General features: G+C 37.8%; 1 protein-coding gene across 1 annotated transcript in view; it reads left to right on the forward strand.

Annotated features, from left to right (window-relative positions):
• CUBN (cubilin) overlaps positions 1–12,050 on the forward strand; it is a gene marked incomplete at its 5' end in the record, with an annotated part of 136,839 nt that overhangs the window by 19,400 nt on the left and 105,389 nt on the right. Inside the window, 5 exons of the mRNA XM_082754389.1 lie at positions 2,524–2,680; positions 3,294–3,472; positions 3,673–3,835; positions 4,081–4,297; positions 5,355–5,485. Of these exons, the coding sequence (XP_082610515.1) occupies positions 2,524–2,680; positions 3,294–3,472; positions 3,673–3,835; positions 4,081–4,297; positions 5,355–5,485 (847 nt within the window). The remainder of the gene's footprint in view (positions 1–2,523; positions 2,681–3,293; positions 3,473–3,672; positions 3,836–4,080; positions 4,298–5,354; positions 5,486–12,050) is intronic.

Here is a 12,050-nt window from a genome sequence, read left to right on the forward strand (position 1 = left end):
TGATGGGGCAGGGGCTGACAGCACTGGGAGCTGAAATGGGGCTCTGGGCCCTAGGCAGAGTGGAGGAGTCCCCAGGAAAGTCTGGTCAGGTCCTGGTGGTGCCTTTGGGGCCTGACGAGCTCTGGTGGGATTTTAATTACCAGTTTGTGCCCAGTGTCCTGCCACCCCATCCCCGTGTTCCTCTGTGTCACATCCCAGCTTGTCATATGGCAAGACATCATAAATACCTCATCCTACATGGAATGGCTGCTCCTTAGTGCCATCTGTACAAAACTGCAGTTGTACCTCAGGGAGATTAACAAACATAAAACCAATGCAACACCAACCCTCATGGCTAAACCAGGCGCAGGGAAGCTGGTGGCTGGTGGGGAGGCTCTGGAGGGAGCCACCCTGGCCCCAGGCCCAGCAGAGCTAAGGCTGAGCTTACAGACGGCTACAACAGGAGCAGCATGGCACTGTGGGGCTGCACGGTTACGTGGCTTTGTGCTTAAGCTCTTTCTGACCAAGAGCAGCATAGGCCCCTGTGAGCTCCCTTTAGTTAATCTGTTTTTAAAAGATTTGTTATTGTGCTAACATCGTTCCCGTCCCTCCTCCTCTAACCCAGAGACTTTGGTTGGAATGAAGTGTAAGTAATTTCTGAAATGAGAGGGGAAGTGTGTTTAATGAAAACAGACAGCTTTTGTTTGTTTGGCCTGGTACTCCTCTTGCTTAATTGCTGGCAGAACAGCGGCTAAATTCACAGCAGTCAGAGAAACAAAACCATTTCTGTTAAATGCAATCAGTTTGTATTAATTCAGCAAGGCATTTACCTTCTTGTTTGCTGATCTGTCACAAGCAGTTCAGTTTTCCTGTATTTCTGTCTATCTCAACACCTCTTCCCCTTCCCTCTCCCTTAGTCTGCTCAGCCCAGAGCAGAGAAACACAGCCAGCATTTTCTGACGCAGGAAATGTGGTTACGAGTAAAGTACCGTGCTCCTTTCTCAAGGCCTGATTTTCCACATATACTTTTCTAAAATATTGTCTCATTGGGCTTTATGATGAAGATCAAGTAGGGAGATAGATTTTGGATGTTTAAATTACTTTAAAAATCACTTTCTGACGATTGTTTTGTCACCTTGAAAAATTGCAGATTATTCCTATCCCTGGTGATATCAGGAAATCTGCAGTTTCCACTGAGCCAGACAGAGCTCACAAACACTTGCTCAGGGAAGGATGTTTATTCTTCTACTAAGGAAGGAGCAGCCTGGAACTAGGGGTCTGCAATAAGAAACTAGACACAATAAAACTTCTTATTTAAGAAAGGCTGTGACATAATGCTGCAGAGGTAAGGTGTTAGGCAAGCCAGCTTCTTCTCCTTGCCATCCTTTTAGCTGGCAATATGAGACATTATTCACATAGTTAGAGAACCTGTTACTTTTATCACTACTCACTGGACTTTATAAATCAAAAATGTAAGCAGAAACAGGTCAAGAAAAAATGTGAACTCATGCAAACTGTAGTTCTGGAAACTTTCACTTCTGTATAAAGATCCTGTAAACATTCCAACACAAATTCTGATCTTTGTTACTCCCCTGTAAATCCAAAACGACTGTCACCTGGAACTTAGGTCCCAGGGAAATTTAAAATATCTGTTAGAGTCACAAAGCTGTCTAACCAGGGGAGATGGCCAAAGCTGAGCAAGCTCTGGATGCAACTATTCTTCCTTATGCACAGTCTATGGATTCAGGTCCTGAAATTTGGAAATACAAATATCTCTTTTCCTGCACGTCCCCTTAATTATCATGATTTGTAATCAGCTTCTGAGATAGTATACCAGGTACATTTTTCCTTTGATTGGAAAATTGATTAAGGTTAGTGCAGTAGCAGTGTAAACGGTAGAACCTAGAAATGATTCCCTGATACAGTTTCACTGTCATTTTCATGCATTGGACCCTTCGGACAAAAAATGGAAATACATCAGTATACCTTTTTACTGCATGTGGGACTCAGAGTTGCATCTTTTGTTCTTGAGCTGCCTGACTGTGTTGATGTACAGGTGTGATGTGATGTGATTTTTCTAGAGAAGTGCTGTTGAAAAGTCATTACAAACTTCATGGCCAGAGCAAGGAAATCACAAATCCTCTTCTTTTTCCACAGCAGGGTTTTAGTGCTGGCAAAATTTTCATAGTTGTCACTGGTGAGCACCTGACCTGCCCCTTTAATACTAAAGATGTCACCTTTGGAAGCACATGCCCAAATTGTGCTAAAACTGTGATTCACAGAGAAAATTTGTTTCATCCTAGTGTCCTGTGACAGTAGTGTCTGTGTGCCTTCTGTGCCAATCATCCAATCCTTCATTTGAGTTCTCATAAGTCACTTGTGCCAATTACTGTGGTGGCCCTTTACCCCTCTTATAAATCAGTACAATAGTTTCTCCTTTTGTTATTTAGCAGTTCTTGTGAGATCATAATGTTAGCCAGATATCAAATCCCAAGACTTTTATGATCTGACATAATTCTTTTTTTTTTTCTTGTTGATGATTAGGTTCGAGATGGTGACAGTGAGATGTCTTCTTTAATTACCAAATTCTGTCATAGTACACTTACGTCTCCAATCACTTCTACCAGCAACAGTCTCTGGATCAAGTTCAAATCTGATGCTTCTGTGCAGCGAGCTAGCTTCAGGGCCATTTATCAAGTTGGTAAGAAGAACTGGTGACTTGCACAGTGAACTGATCTGTAATTTGGTCACTTTCAGTCATTCCTGTGTTATATTATCCATATAATGGGTACAAGACAAACTTCAAAAGAAAGGGGAAAAAGTCAATTTATTTATTTATCACTACTTTTAGAAATGCACAGATGATGTCTGTCCTAGGTCCGTGGTAGGCACTTTACCATATTTGGAAATGTATTCCCCATTTTTTCTATTAACAATAAGTCACTTAGCACTAACATTCCAAAGATGAGATAGCTACAATTCTGCCTAAATCTTTATAATTTTTTGTGATGTCTTTTAGTTCTTAATCACAAATACATCTGTCTAAGTGTGTGAAAGAAATAAGTCAAATCCATAAGTTTTCATGGACAGAGTTAAATTGGTCTCTTGCATATACATATTTATGCTATAGTTACAGCCATACTTTCTTTTAAACACATTCTTAATCCTACCTGGATGACCCACAGTAGACTCTGTGAGAACACAGGCTTTAAGGGGTGGTTTTCTTGTAATGCCATAGTGATATTTGATAGACATGATTATACATTCCTTGAAACCATTCATCACATCTTCTGATTCCTGGTGTCTGTTGGCAGCCTGTGGAGGTTTCCTGTCTGGAGCAGGCACTATCCATTCACCGTATTATCCCAGGGTATCATCTCACCCAAAGACCTGTGAGTGGATTATCTCCCAGCCAGCTGGCAAAGTGGTGATTCTTAACTTTATCGACTTTGACATTCGAAATACAAGCACTTGTGACTCAGACTACGTTGAGGTAAAGGATAATACACACGTACTATGAATAACCTTAAGAAATTCTTATCTGTGTGTTCCTTCTCATATTCCTCTCCACCAACGCAGAACTATGTGATTTACTAAGGATGTCCTTTATAGTATTCTTATGAATTCATTTATGCTTACAACTTTAATACCATAGAACTTTGTATGGGATATATTGAGTATACTGTTCTTCAGGTCAGAGATGGCAACAACACAGACTCTCCTCTTTTGGAGACATACTGTGGAACAGCTGTACCATCCAGAGTGCAATCCACACGGAACAATCTCTATATTAAATTCAGAGCTTCCTCTCTTGCCAACCTTGGCTTCAGAGCTGAGTACTGGCCATTAGATATAGGTAAGTTTTTTGTTTTGTTTTGTGTATAGAGTGTTGGTATAGTCCAGATTTTCCTGTAAGGCTGAAAACAAGGGCCCATCAAGCTTTGCAAAGTTATAATGGGAGATAAATTCTGAATGTTTCACTGTGTAGCATTCATGAGGCAAAAAAGACCATGACATTTCAGAAAGAAAAGTAACCAATTTTATAGGTGCCTCAATGTTGAATTAATGTGTCATTTAACTTGATGCTCTAAATCTTTACAGTATGTGGAGAGTCTCTCACTGGACAAGAAGGAACCATTACAAGTCCTGGTCATCCAGATGTCTACCCACATGGTATTAACTGTACCTGGACTATCAACATTCAACCTGGCTACCTTATCCGTCTGACGTTCACTTCATTTAATTTGGCATTTGATTATAATTGCAGAAATGATTATCTTGAAATATATGACAACAGCACTATGCAAAAATTGGGAAGGTGAATATGTCCATTAGCATACAGAATTTTATTACTGTAGAATGTACACTGCTCTGTAGATCTCTCTATCCAATTTGCTGCCTTAAATTTTGAGTATACATTAACTGCTCCGCTTTGCTGAAACATTAACAGCAATCCCCCTCCCTCATGTAGTAAAGGCAGCTTCCTTTCTTTGACCGGGGAATGAGAACTACATTTAATAAATGCTATACTGAGAGAAACTGACTTAGGTCAAGAGGTCAGCTTTTTTAAGGAGAGGATTCAATTGATCCCTTTGTCCAGCTCCATTAACATTTTTGATTCATTGGAAATGAGTTCAAAAGCTTTAATATATCTGTGTCCACAAAAAGACACTTGCAGAAATGAAATAAAGATAACTTAAAAGATTGTACATTTGGATGTCAGCAAAAACTATACCACTAAATGGAAGTCATTGTTTTATAGGATTTTGTTTTCATTTTCTTCTGTTATATTGTTATTAATCGTTATAACATATTAATGTTATATTATGGAAGAAAAGGCTGGCAAATCCTTCCCGTCCCCCTCCCCTGCCCCCTTCAACAGGTGGAATATATACAGGATTTTCTTGCCAATCTAGAACTCAAGAACATCTGAACATGAGCAAGGTACTGAGCAGCACCTATGGACTGTAAAGTAGTTGGCAGACATGGCAGTATTTTGAAAAATAAGGAGCAAATGACTGTCATAATAGAATGGAGAGTATTTTGCAGCCTTACTCTTTTGATATCTGCTCTGACTCCTACAAAAGAGTAGAATATGTTGTAGGCACAGCATGGACTAATTTCAGTAAGATTTGACAACTTGACAAGTGGTTTTTCCTCTTACTTTGTCACATAACTTAGCTTTCTGTCATTGTCTGTGTATCGTACTATTTAGCCCCATGATACGGGGTATATAGCTGGGATCTCTATCATTCAATGGAGGCATTTGTGTACATGTAACTCTTCAAACTTTCTGTGAAAGATGAATCCTCTTCCAGTAATACAGGTGCTTCATAAAACACTGCCTCTCAATTTGGTTCTTCTTTTTGCTGCAGGTACTGTGGAAGATCAATTCCACCATCACTCACCAGTGGTGGCAACATGATGACGTTGTTCTTTGTGACTGATCACAGTATTTCATCTGAAGGCTTCTCAGCTCATTATATCTCCCTGGATGCATCAAAAGGTAATATGTCAGTATGTTCATTATGCAAATTAAATGTTTTCAGTTATCACTGTAAATAACTCCTGTAAGAAACATAAACATTATTTTCTGTTTTAACAGAAGACTGCCTGGTGCCTCTTCTACCCTTTCTTATTTATAGCTACTTGACTTACAAGCTTTTCCTCTCTGGGAAATATGGCCAAAGCAGAAAGGAATTTCTATAAGCAACACTGCAGTTTTCCTTAAAAAGACAGTAAATGATGACATGGCAGAATTGCATGAATTATTTAGGAAAAGTATTTCTTGAATTTGCTTTCTGCGTTCTGAGCTGAATATATGTGATATAGGAAGCTTAGCAATCATGGACAAATCACTTGAATGGGAGACTACCTGAACATCTCAGGTGCCATAAAAATTAGTTTAGTCCCTATTTAGGTACAGTGTTGATGTTGGGAAGGGAAAAGTCACATAGTATGAAATTGGGTACAGCAGCAAAATAACCTGAGTAAAAAATAACTTTTTTTTTTTTTTCTTTTTTCCCAATAAGACAAAGTACAACTTCTCAGTCTCCAACAGGCTCCTGTTAAGCCTTAAATCTATTCTTTAAGTATCTGCTTTTATGGGGCAAAGATGTACACATGAGGGGAAAAGACTATCAGAGAGAATGGCTGTACATTCTCTTAGTTCTCTAAAGCAGAGAAAAACTGAGAAATTACTCAGAAGTGTGACTGATTTGAAGGTTTTACAGGGTGGGCACATCTGTGTTTTCAAACTGTGCTGAAACCACCAAACCTGTTCCAGTGTTTGCATGTCTCTCCAGCACTGAGAGCTTTTTTAGTAGTGACTGAGCTGCACTTGAACAAGCAGCCTATTGGTGAAAACTGTTAAGTAAAAAACAGTTTCGTAAACATGTGTCTGCTATTGATCTCCTCACTATGAAACGCAGATCTGGAGCAGAAGGGGATGTATGCAGGTAAAGAGAAAGATTCTGCCTAGCAGAAACGTACCTCAGAAGAGGTAGAGTGGGACAATGCACAAAAGTAAGAATGAGAATATATTTATAGCTGGATTACTCATGGGCCCACCACTAACCAGGTTCTGTCTGGTTCGTGCATGTGTGCAGGCTATAAGGGATTTAGTACATGAATAACACAAATTCATAGTACTCATCTTTATGGTAATAAACTACCAAAGACAGATCATTTTTTGCTCTTAGTTACTTTAATTATTTTATTTTACCTCCTTCCCGAGTTTCTCCAACCTGTTTAAAAACAAAATTTTCCAGTTTCTGCCTTGTAAAAAATAACTGCTTTCTTGGTGACAGCTTGGGCAATTTGGCTATTATTTCATCTCTCAAGCATGCATGTAGGCGAGACCAGTACAGATTTTGCCACTGTGTTTTCATTCATTACAGATTACTTATAAATCCAAATAATCCATTTTTTCAGCTGCCTTCATTTATTCTTGAGTTATTTGGCATGGAAACCAGAAGATCAGTAAAAACAATAAAGATAAAATAAGAAATATTTCAAGGAGGAACCTTTTGTTTATTGGAAAATAGTAGGCCAAAACCAAGTTGAGCTTTGAAAAATCTTTCTAAAAGAGACTCTAGTTTGAAAACTCTGACTCCTTACTAATGAAAAATTGTGAAATTATCTACCTAGTAAAGAAGGTATTTTTGTTGTCCTGTTTTTGCAGCTGCTAACCATGGCTTCTGTAAATGTGATTCTGTTGCTTGTTACTGTAATATTTTTTTCCTTTTTTTCCTTTACCTTACTTCAAGTTAATATTTCACAGGTAGTTTCAATTCCTTCCTAATAGTTCCATAGTAAGTTGTCTCACAGTTTATCAAGATCAAAATGTTTTCTACTCAGCATACATCTATATTTCTGTCTCTGTTAATATCCTGTTTCTCTGGTTTTGTTAGTTATCTTGGTGCTGATAAACCCCAAGTTTCTCTTTTCACCTTCTCTACTCTGCTTCTTTTCTTCCATGTACCCTCCTTTACCACCATGATGACACCTGGAATTTCTAGTTTTCATCCAAAGCACTGCTATATGCATCATGTGAGGTTCAAACTGTACCGGTATTGTCCATAGAAAGGTTTTAAACTATGCCTTAAAAATGAAAAGCTGTTTTCTCTTCAATACTATTAACAACTAGAAACTGTATTAAAACTTTATATAAGAACTATAAAATGTCTTAATTCAGTATTTTAGCAACAGATACGATTTTTGTGTGAATCTTTCTGCATAATTTTCTTGCATCATAATAAATTCTTTCTTTCCCCTTATTTAAATAAATATCTCGACTACTTTTCAGCTAAACAGAGCCTTTGATGAGAAGTATTGCAAAAGGGCTAATTCTCATTTTATTCTCACTCAGACCCAGAACTATGTTCTCTAGAATATTATTATTATTATTATTTTTGGATAAATACTGAAACTGAGACTAATAACCCTATAGAGAAGTTGAAACTACAACTGCTTTTCTTTACAGAGATTTCTCTTTTTGTCTCAGCACAAGAATAGTAGTACTGTAAAGTCATAAATACTGGACTGCTAACATTCTTTTTTGATTAAGAATAAAGGGTTTTGAAGCTGCAAATTTTGAAGGCAAATACATGCATGTAGGCTTTACTGTGAGCAGTAACTCCCCACTGCCCTGAAATTGTATCAAGTTCAGTTTTCCCACTGTGAGATTTTTAGGCCTGCTATTCATCTTACATATATTCAGTTACACTGAAGTGGTGAATTGTTGAACATAATCATATCTGAGAGATTTACCAAAGCTATGGATTCTTTTTATCTTTTTTATTTCTTTTCTTTACATCTGCTGTCTATTTTCTCCTAAGAAAAATATGGTTCTAATAACGTTCCTTGTGCGGTAAGAATCCTTCATATTTTTTGAGCTATGTTTTCTTAGCCAACTACAGTGTAACCAATATCAGAACTGGTCAAAGCTGTTCTGTTTCATATTAGATGTTTCAATAGGCCTTTGCCTGGAGTTATTTTACAGAGAATGAGCTATGGAGAAGATGGACAGCATTATCACATGCATCCAAAAAAAAAAAAAAAAAAAAGAGAGAGAGAGAGAAAAAGAGCAAAAAAAGAGGATATATATGAGTGAAAAAAATGGCTTTTTTGTAAAACAAAACTAAGTTTCTTCTCCATATATCTTAGTATGCTGTATCTGTGGTATATTAATTAGTTGAAGAGTAGCCTGAGAATAATTGTAAAGCTGTATTTCCTTGTCAACAAAATTGACATACATCCATGGCTATGGTCCATAAAGTACAGACAACAGTTTTAGCAGTCTGCCAGCTAGTAGCTGTGAATAGCTCATATGGCAGGAATACAAATGGACATCTTCCAGTCAAATATGCTTGCATGATACTCTGTTGTTTAAAATGTATATTTCCCACTTAACTGTCTATACCTCAGTCTGTCTTTTGAGGGGGAAGTCACATGGAAACCAAGGTAAATTAAGATCTATCTCCTAGAGTCCAGGACTCAAATACCATATAGATAATTGTTACAATAGCTGTATATGTATTATGATAGATTTGGGGTTTTCTTTTGCATGCCTTGGCTGACCAAGCCACAGAGTAAAAATTATTGAAAAATGTGTAACTATTGAAAAATCTTTGAAAGGACTCAGTCTTTAGTGGAAGTGTTACTCAGGTCTTGAAATAATGAGACCACAATTTTTCAATGGAAATGAGACTAGATTCAGTGTATGTATTTCATTGTCCTTGACTTCTTCACTGATCAATGGGTACTTACTTGGTTTGCTTTGTGGTGTTTTGTTTGTTTGTTTTGTTTTCCATTAAAGAGACTTTATTTAAAACATTTTTCTGAGAAAAGACAGCCTTAACAGGTCTGTAAGCAGGTTGCCCTCCTGATACAATTTTTATTCCTATTTACTATTCTTTTTATCATTTTTATTATTATTTCTCTGGCTTTGGTGAAAGATAAGAGTTTTCCTTCTTATCAGTCTGAATTGTAAATGATACAATTAATCAAGAGAAATAACTTGGCTTTAAATAGCTTAATTGTGTGACATATGATAGCTGACAATGAGTTACTGCAGGAGCTAGAGTTTGAGAAGAAAGAAAAGTATTTGAACCCATTGACTTAAAAGTGTACCCAAAGGTGATAGATTTGTGTGTCTTTATTGATAGCTGAGTACAGTTTGAGATCTCAGTTCACATTATGCTGACCAAACCCAGTAATTATCAGGAGGTCGCTTGGCTTTTCTCTTCAGTTGAATGAGCAAGGGCACAAATGGAAAGCAAAGTCTGACAAATACGTGTGTGCACATAGATAGGGCATGGTCGAATGAGGCTGAGCTAAGACAGAAAAACTAGCTGGACTCCTGCACACCTCTTAGGCATCTGCTTAGCTCACACTGAGGAAGAAGACTCAATCAGTTGGCAACTGGCAGCTTGTTAGGCAACTGGTTATGTTTGGTCAGGTTATTAGTATGCCTATATAGGCCTATATGTGTGTGTATGACTGTACAGTATGTGTGTTTATGTGTAGATAAGCAGGAGAGAGCTGGAGGTTCTTTTTGAACAACTGTACCTAGTGTTTTTGAGAAGTTTGGGGCTGAAACACTACAAAGGACCTTTGTGTATCTTCTTGGTAAAAATTAAGCCTGTTAGATCTGCCAGAGCAGTTACAGAAGGCCCTGAGGTGCTTTTTCAGTGCCTGTGGAGAGGGATATATTTCATGTGATAGTTTCTTCCTTTTTTTTTTTTCCCTAAAGATGCATTACGTTACATAAGGGTCTAATTGTTATGAATCTGAGTTTTCCTTTAGCAGAGTGAGATGGAAAGAAAAGTGCCATTTTACTTATGACACTATATTTTTTTTTTCGATTAATTAGAATTGTGGCAACTGATGAATATCTCTTTATAGGAAAGACATGGTTATAATTTTCTGCACTGTGCATGACTGCATGAGTGAGTGGTACAAAAGCTGGCATTTAAGGCTTTTTTTTTTTTTTCTTTCCAGAAGAGCAAACATTCAGTACCAAAATCAGAAAGCAGATTGAATAGCTTTTGAAACTTCACATTCTGGCAAAGCAAGACGTGCAATTGTCCATGACAATTGCTTTCTTCTGATTTGCATTTGCTGCAATAACTGTCTTCAAACTAAACTGAATTTGTGTTTTTTCCAGGCATATTGTAAGCACATTATGGAGTTAGACTGTTTTCTGAACTTTGGCAGAGGATTCAAAGTTCTTTTTACCTGCTAACTTTGCTAACAGTTTTCACTGGGGGAACTAGGACTGCACAAGCACAGCCCCAACTGCTGTGTTAGTGAGGTGGTTGCAAAACAGGAGTGCCAGCTCTCTTGCTGACAAGACGAATGCAACAAATTAATCCATTTAACAGAAGAGTGTTGGCTGACACAAAATGTGGGTTTGTTTATGCTTTTCCTAATCTTCATAGCAGTGTATGTGCAGTTTACACTCGGATTTGCTTTACTGTAGCCAGAGGTCTGACCTTTCTAAGGCAGTCACTGTTCCATCATACAGTCATTGAATCATAAAGGTTGGAAAAGACCTCCAAGATCAACCACCCCCTACCACCACTATCACTAAACCATGTCCCTAAGCACCACGTCCAACCTTTCCTTAAGCACCCCCAGGGATGGTGATGCCACCACCTCCCTGCACAACCCGTTCTGATGCCTGACTGCTCTTTTTGAGAAGAAACTCTAATTTCCAACCTAAACCTCCCTTGGTGCAACTTGAGGCCATCTATATTTATCCCTCTTAGATCATAGTGAAGATTGTTATGTAAAGTGTGGAGCAGAACACAGCATCCAGTTTAAACTTAGCACACTTTGGATATGAATTTTTGTATGGATTACGCCCAGGAAAGCAAACTTTGGTAAGGGAGGGAACCTTGACAATTCTGTGGAAACTATTCTTAAAAGGGCTGATAAAAATAATTTGGCTTCCTTGTTGATAATTTTACCCTAAGGGCCCTTATCTAGTACATCAGTTTTAATATTGTGCAGGCTGAAAGACAGTATTCATGATCTCAACCTCTGAGTGAATAAGGAGTAACAGTATTGCAACCCCTCTATGCACTAAGTGCTCGTAAGTCAGGCACCTACACTTCCAAAATTAGAAGGTAATAATTATTTAGAAATAAGTAACCTAATAAATAACACACCTTTTCAATGTATTTTTGGATTATGTTCTGTCTAACGAGTCTTTAAGAAAAGTCTGGGTCACATTTTAAAGTCAGATTTCTAACCCTGCAGGCAGGGTCCTCAAACTGTATGACTTAAGGATAAGGGGTTTGATGCTTCATATGATGAAACACCATGTCTAAGAAAACTTCATTTCTTATATTTGCAACCTGTAGGATCTGAAAGAGGGGAATAGAGGACCAGAACAAGACTCCGAGGTTATCAAATTAAGCCTATAATTTTAGCCCCTGCCCTTTTTCTGCCAAGAGTTACATCGTGCAATCCCATCTTAAAATTAATCAAACTATCATTAAAAAAAAAAAAAGAAAGAAAGAAAAAGAAGATGACTTTTTTCCTCTTTTTGCTTCTCTTATGTT

This window comes from Aythya marila (assembly GCF_965140915.1).
Source record: "Aythya marila genome assembly, chromosome: 2".
Lineage (NCBI taxonomy): Eukaryota > Metazoa > Chordata > Aves > Anseriformes > Anatidae > Aythya > Aythya marila.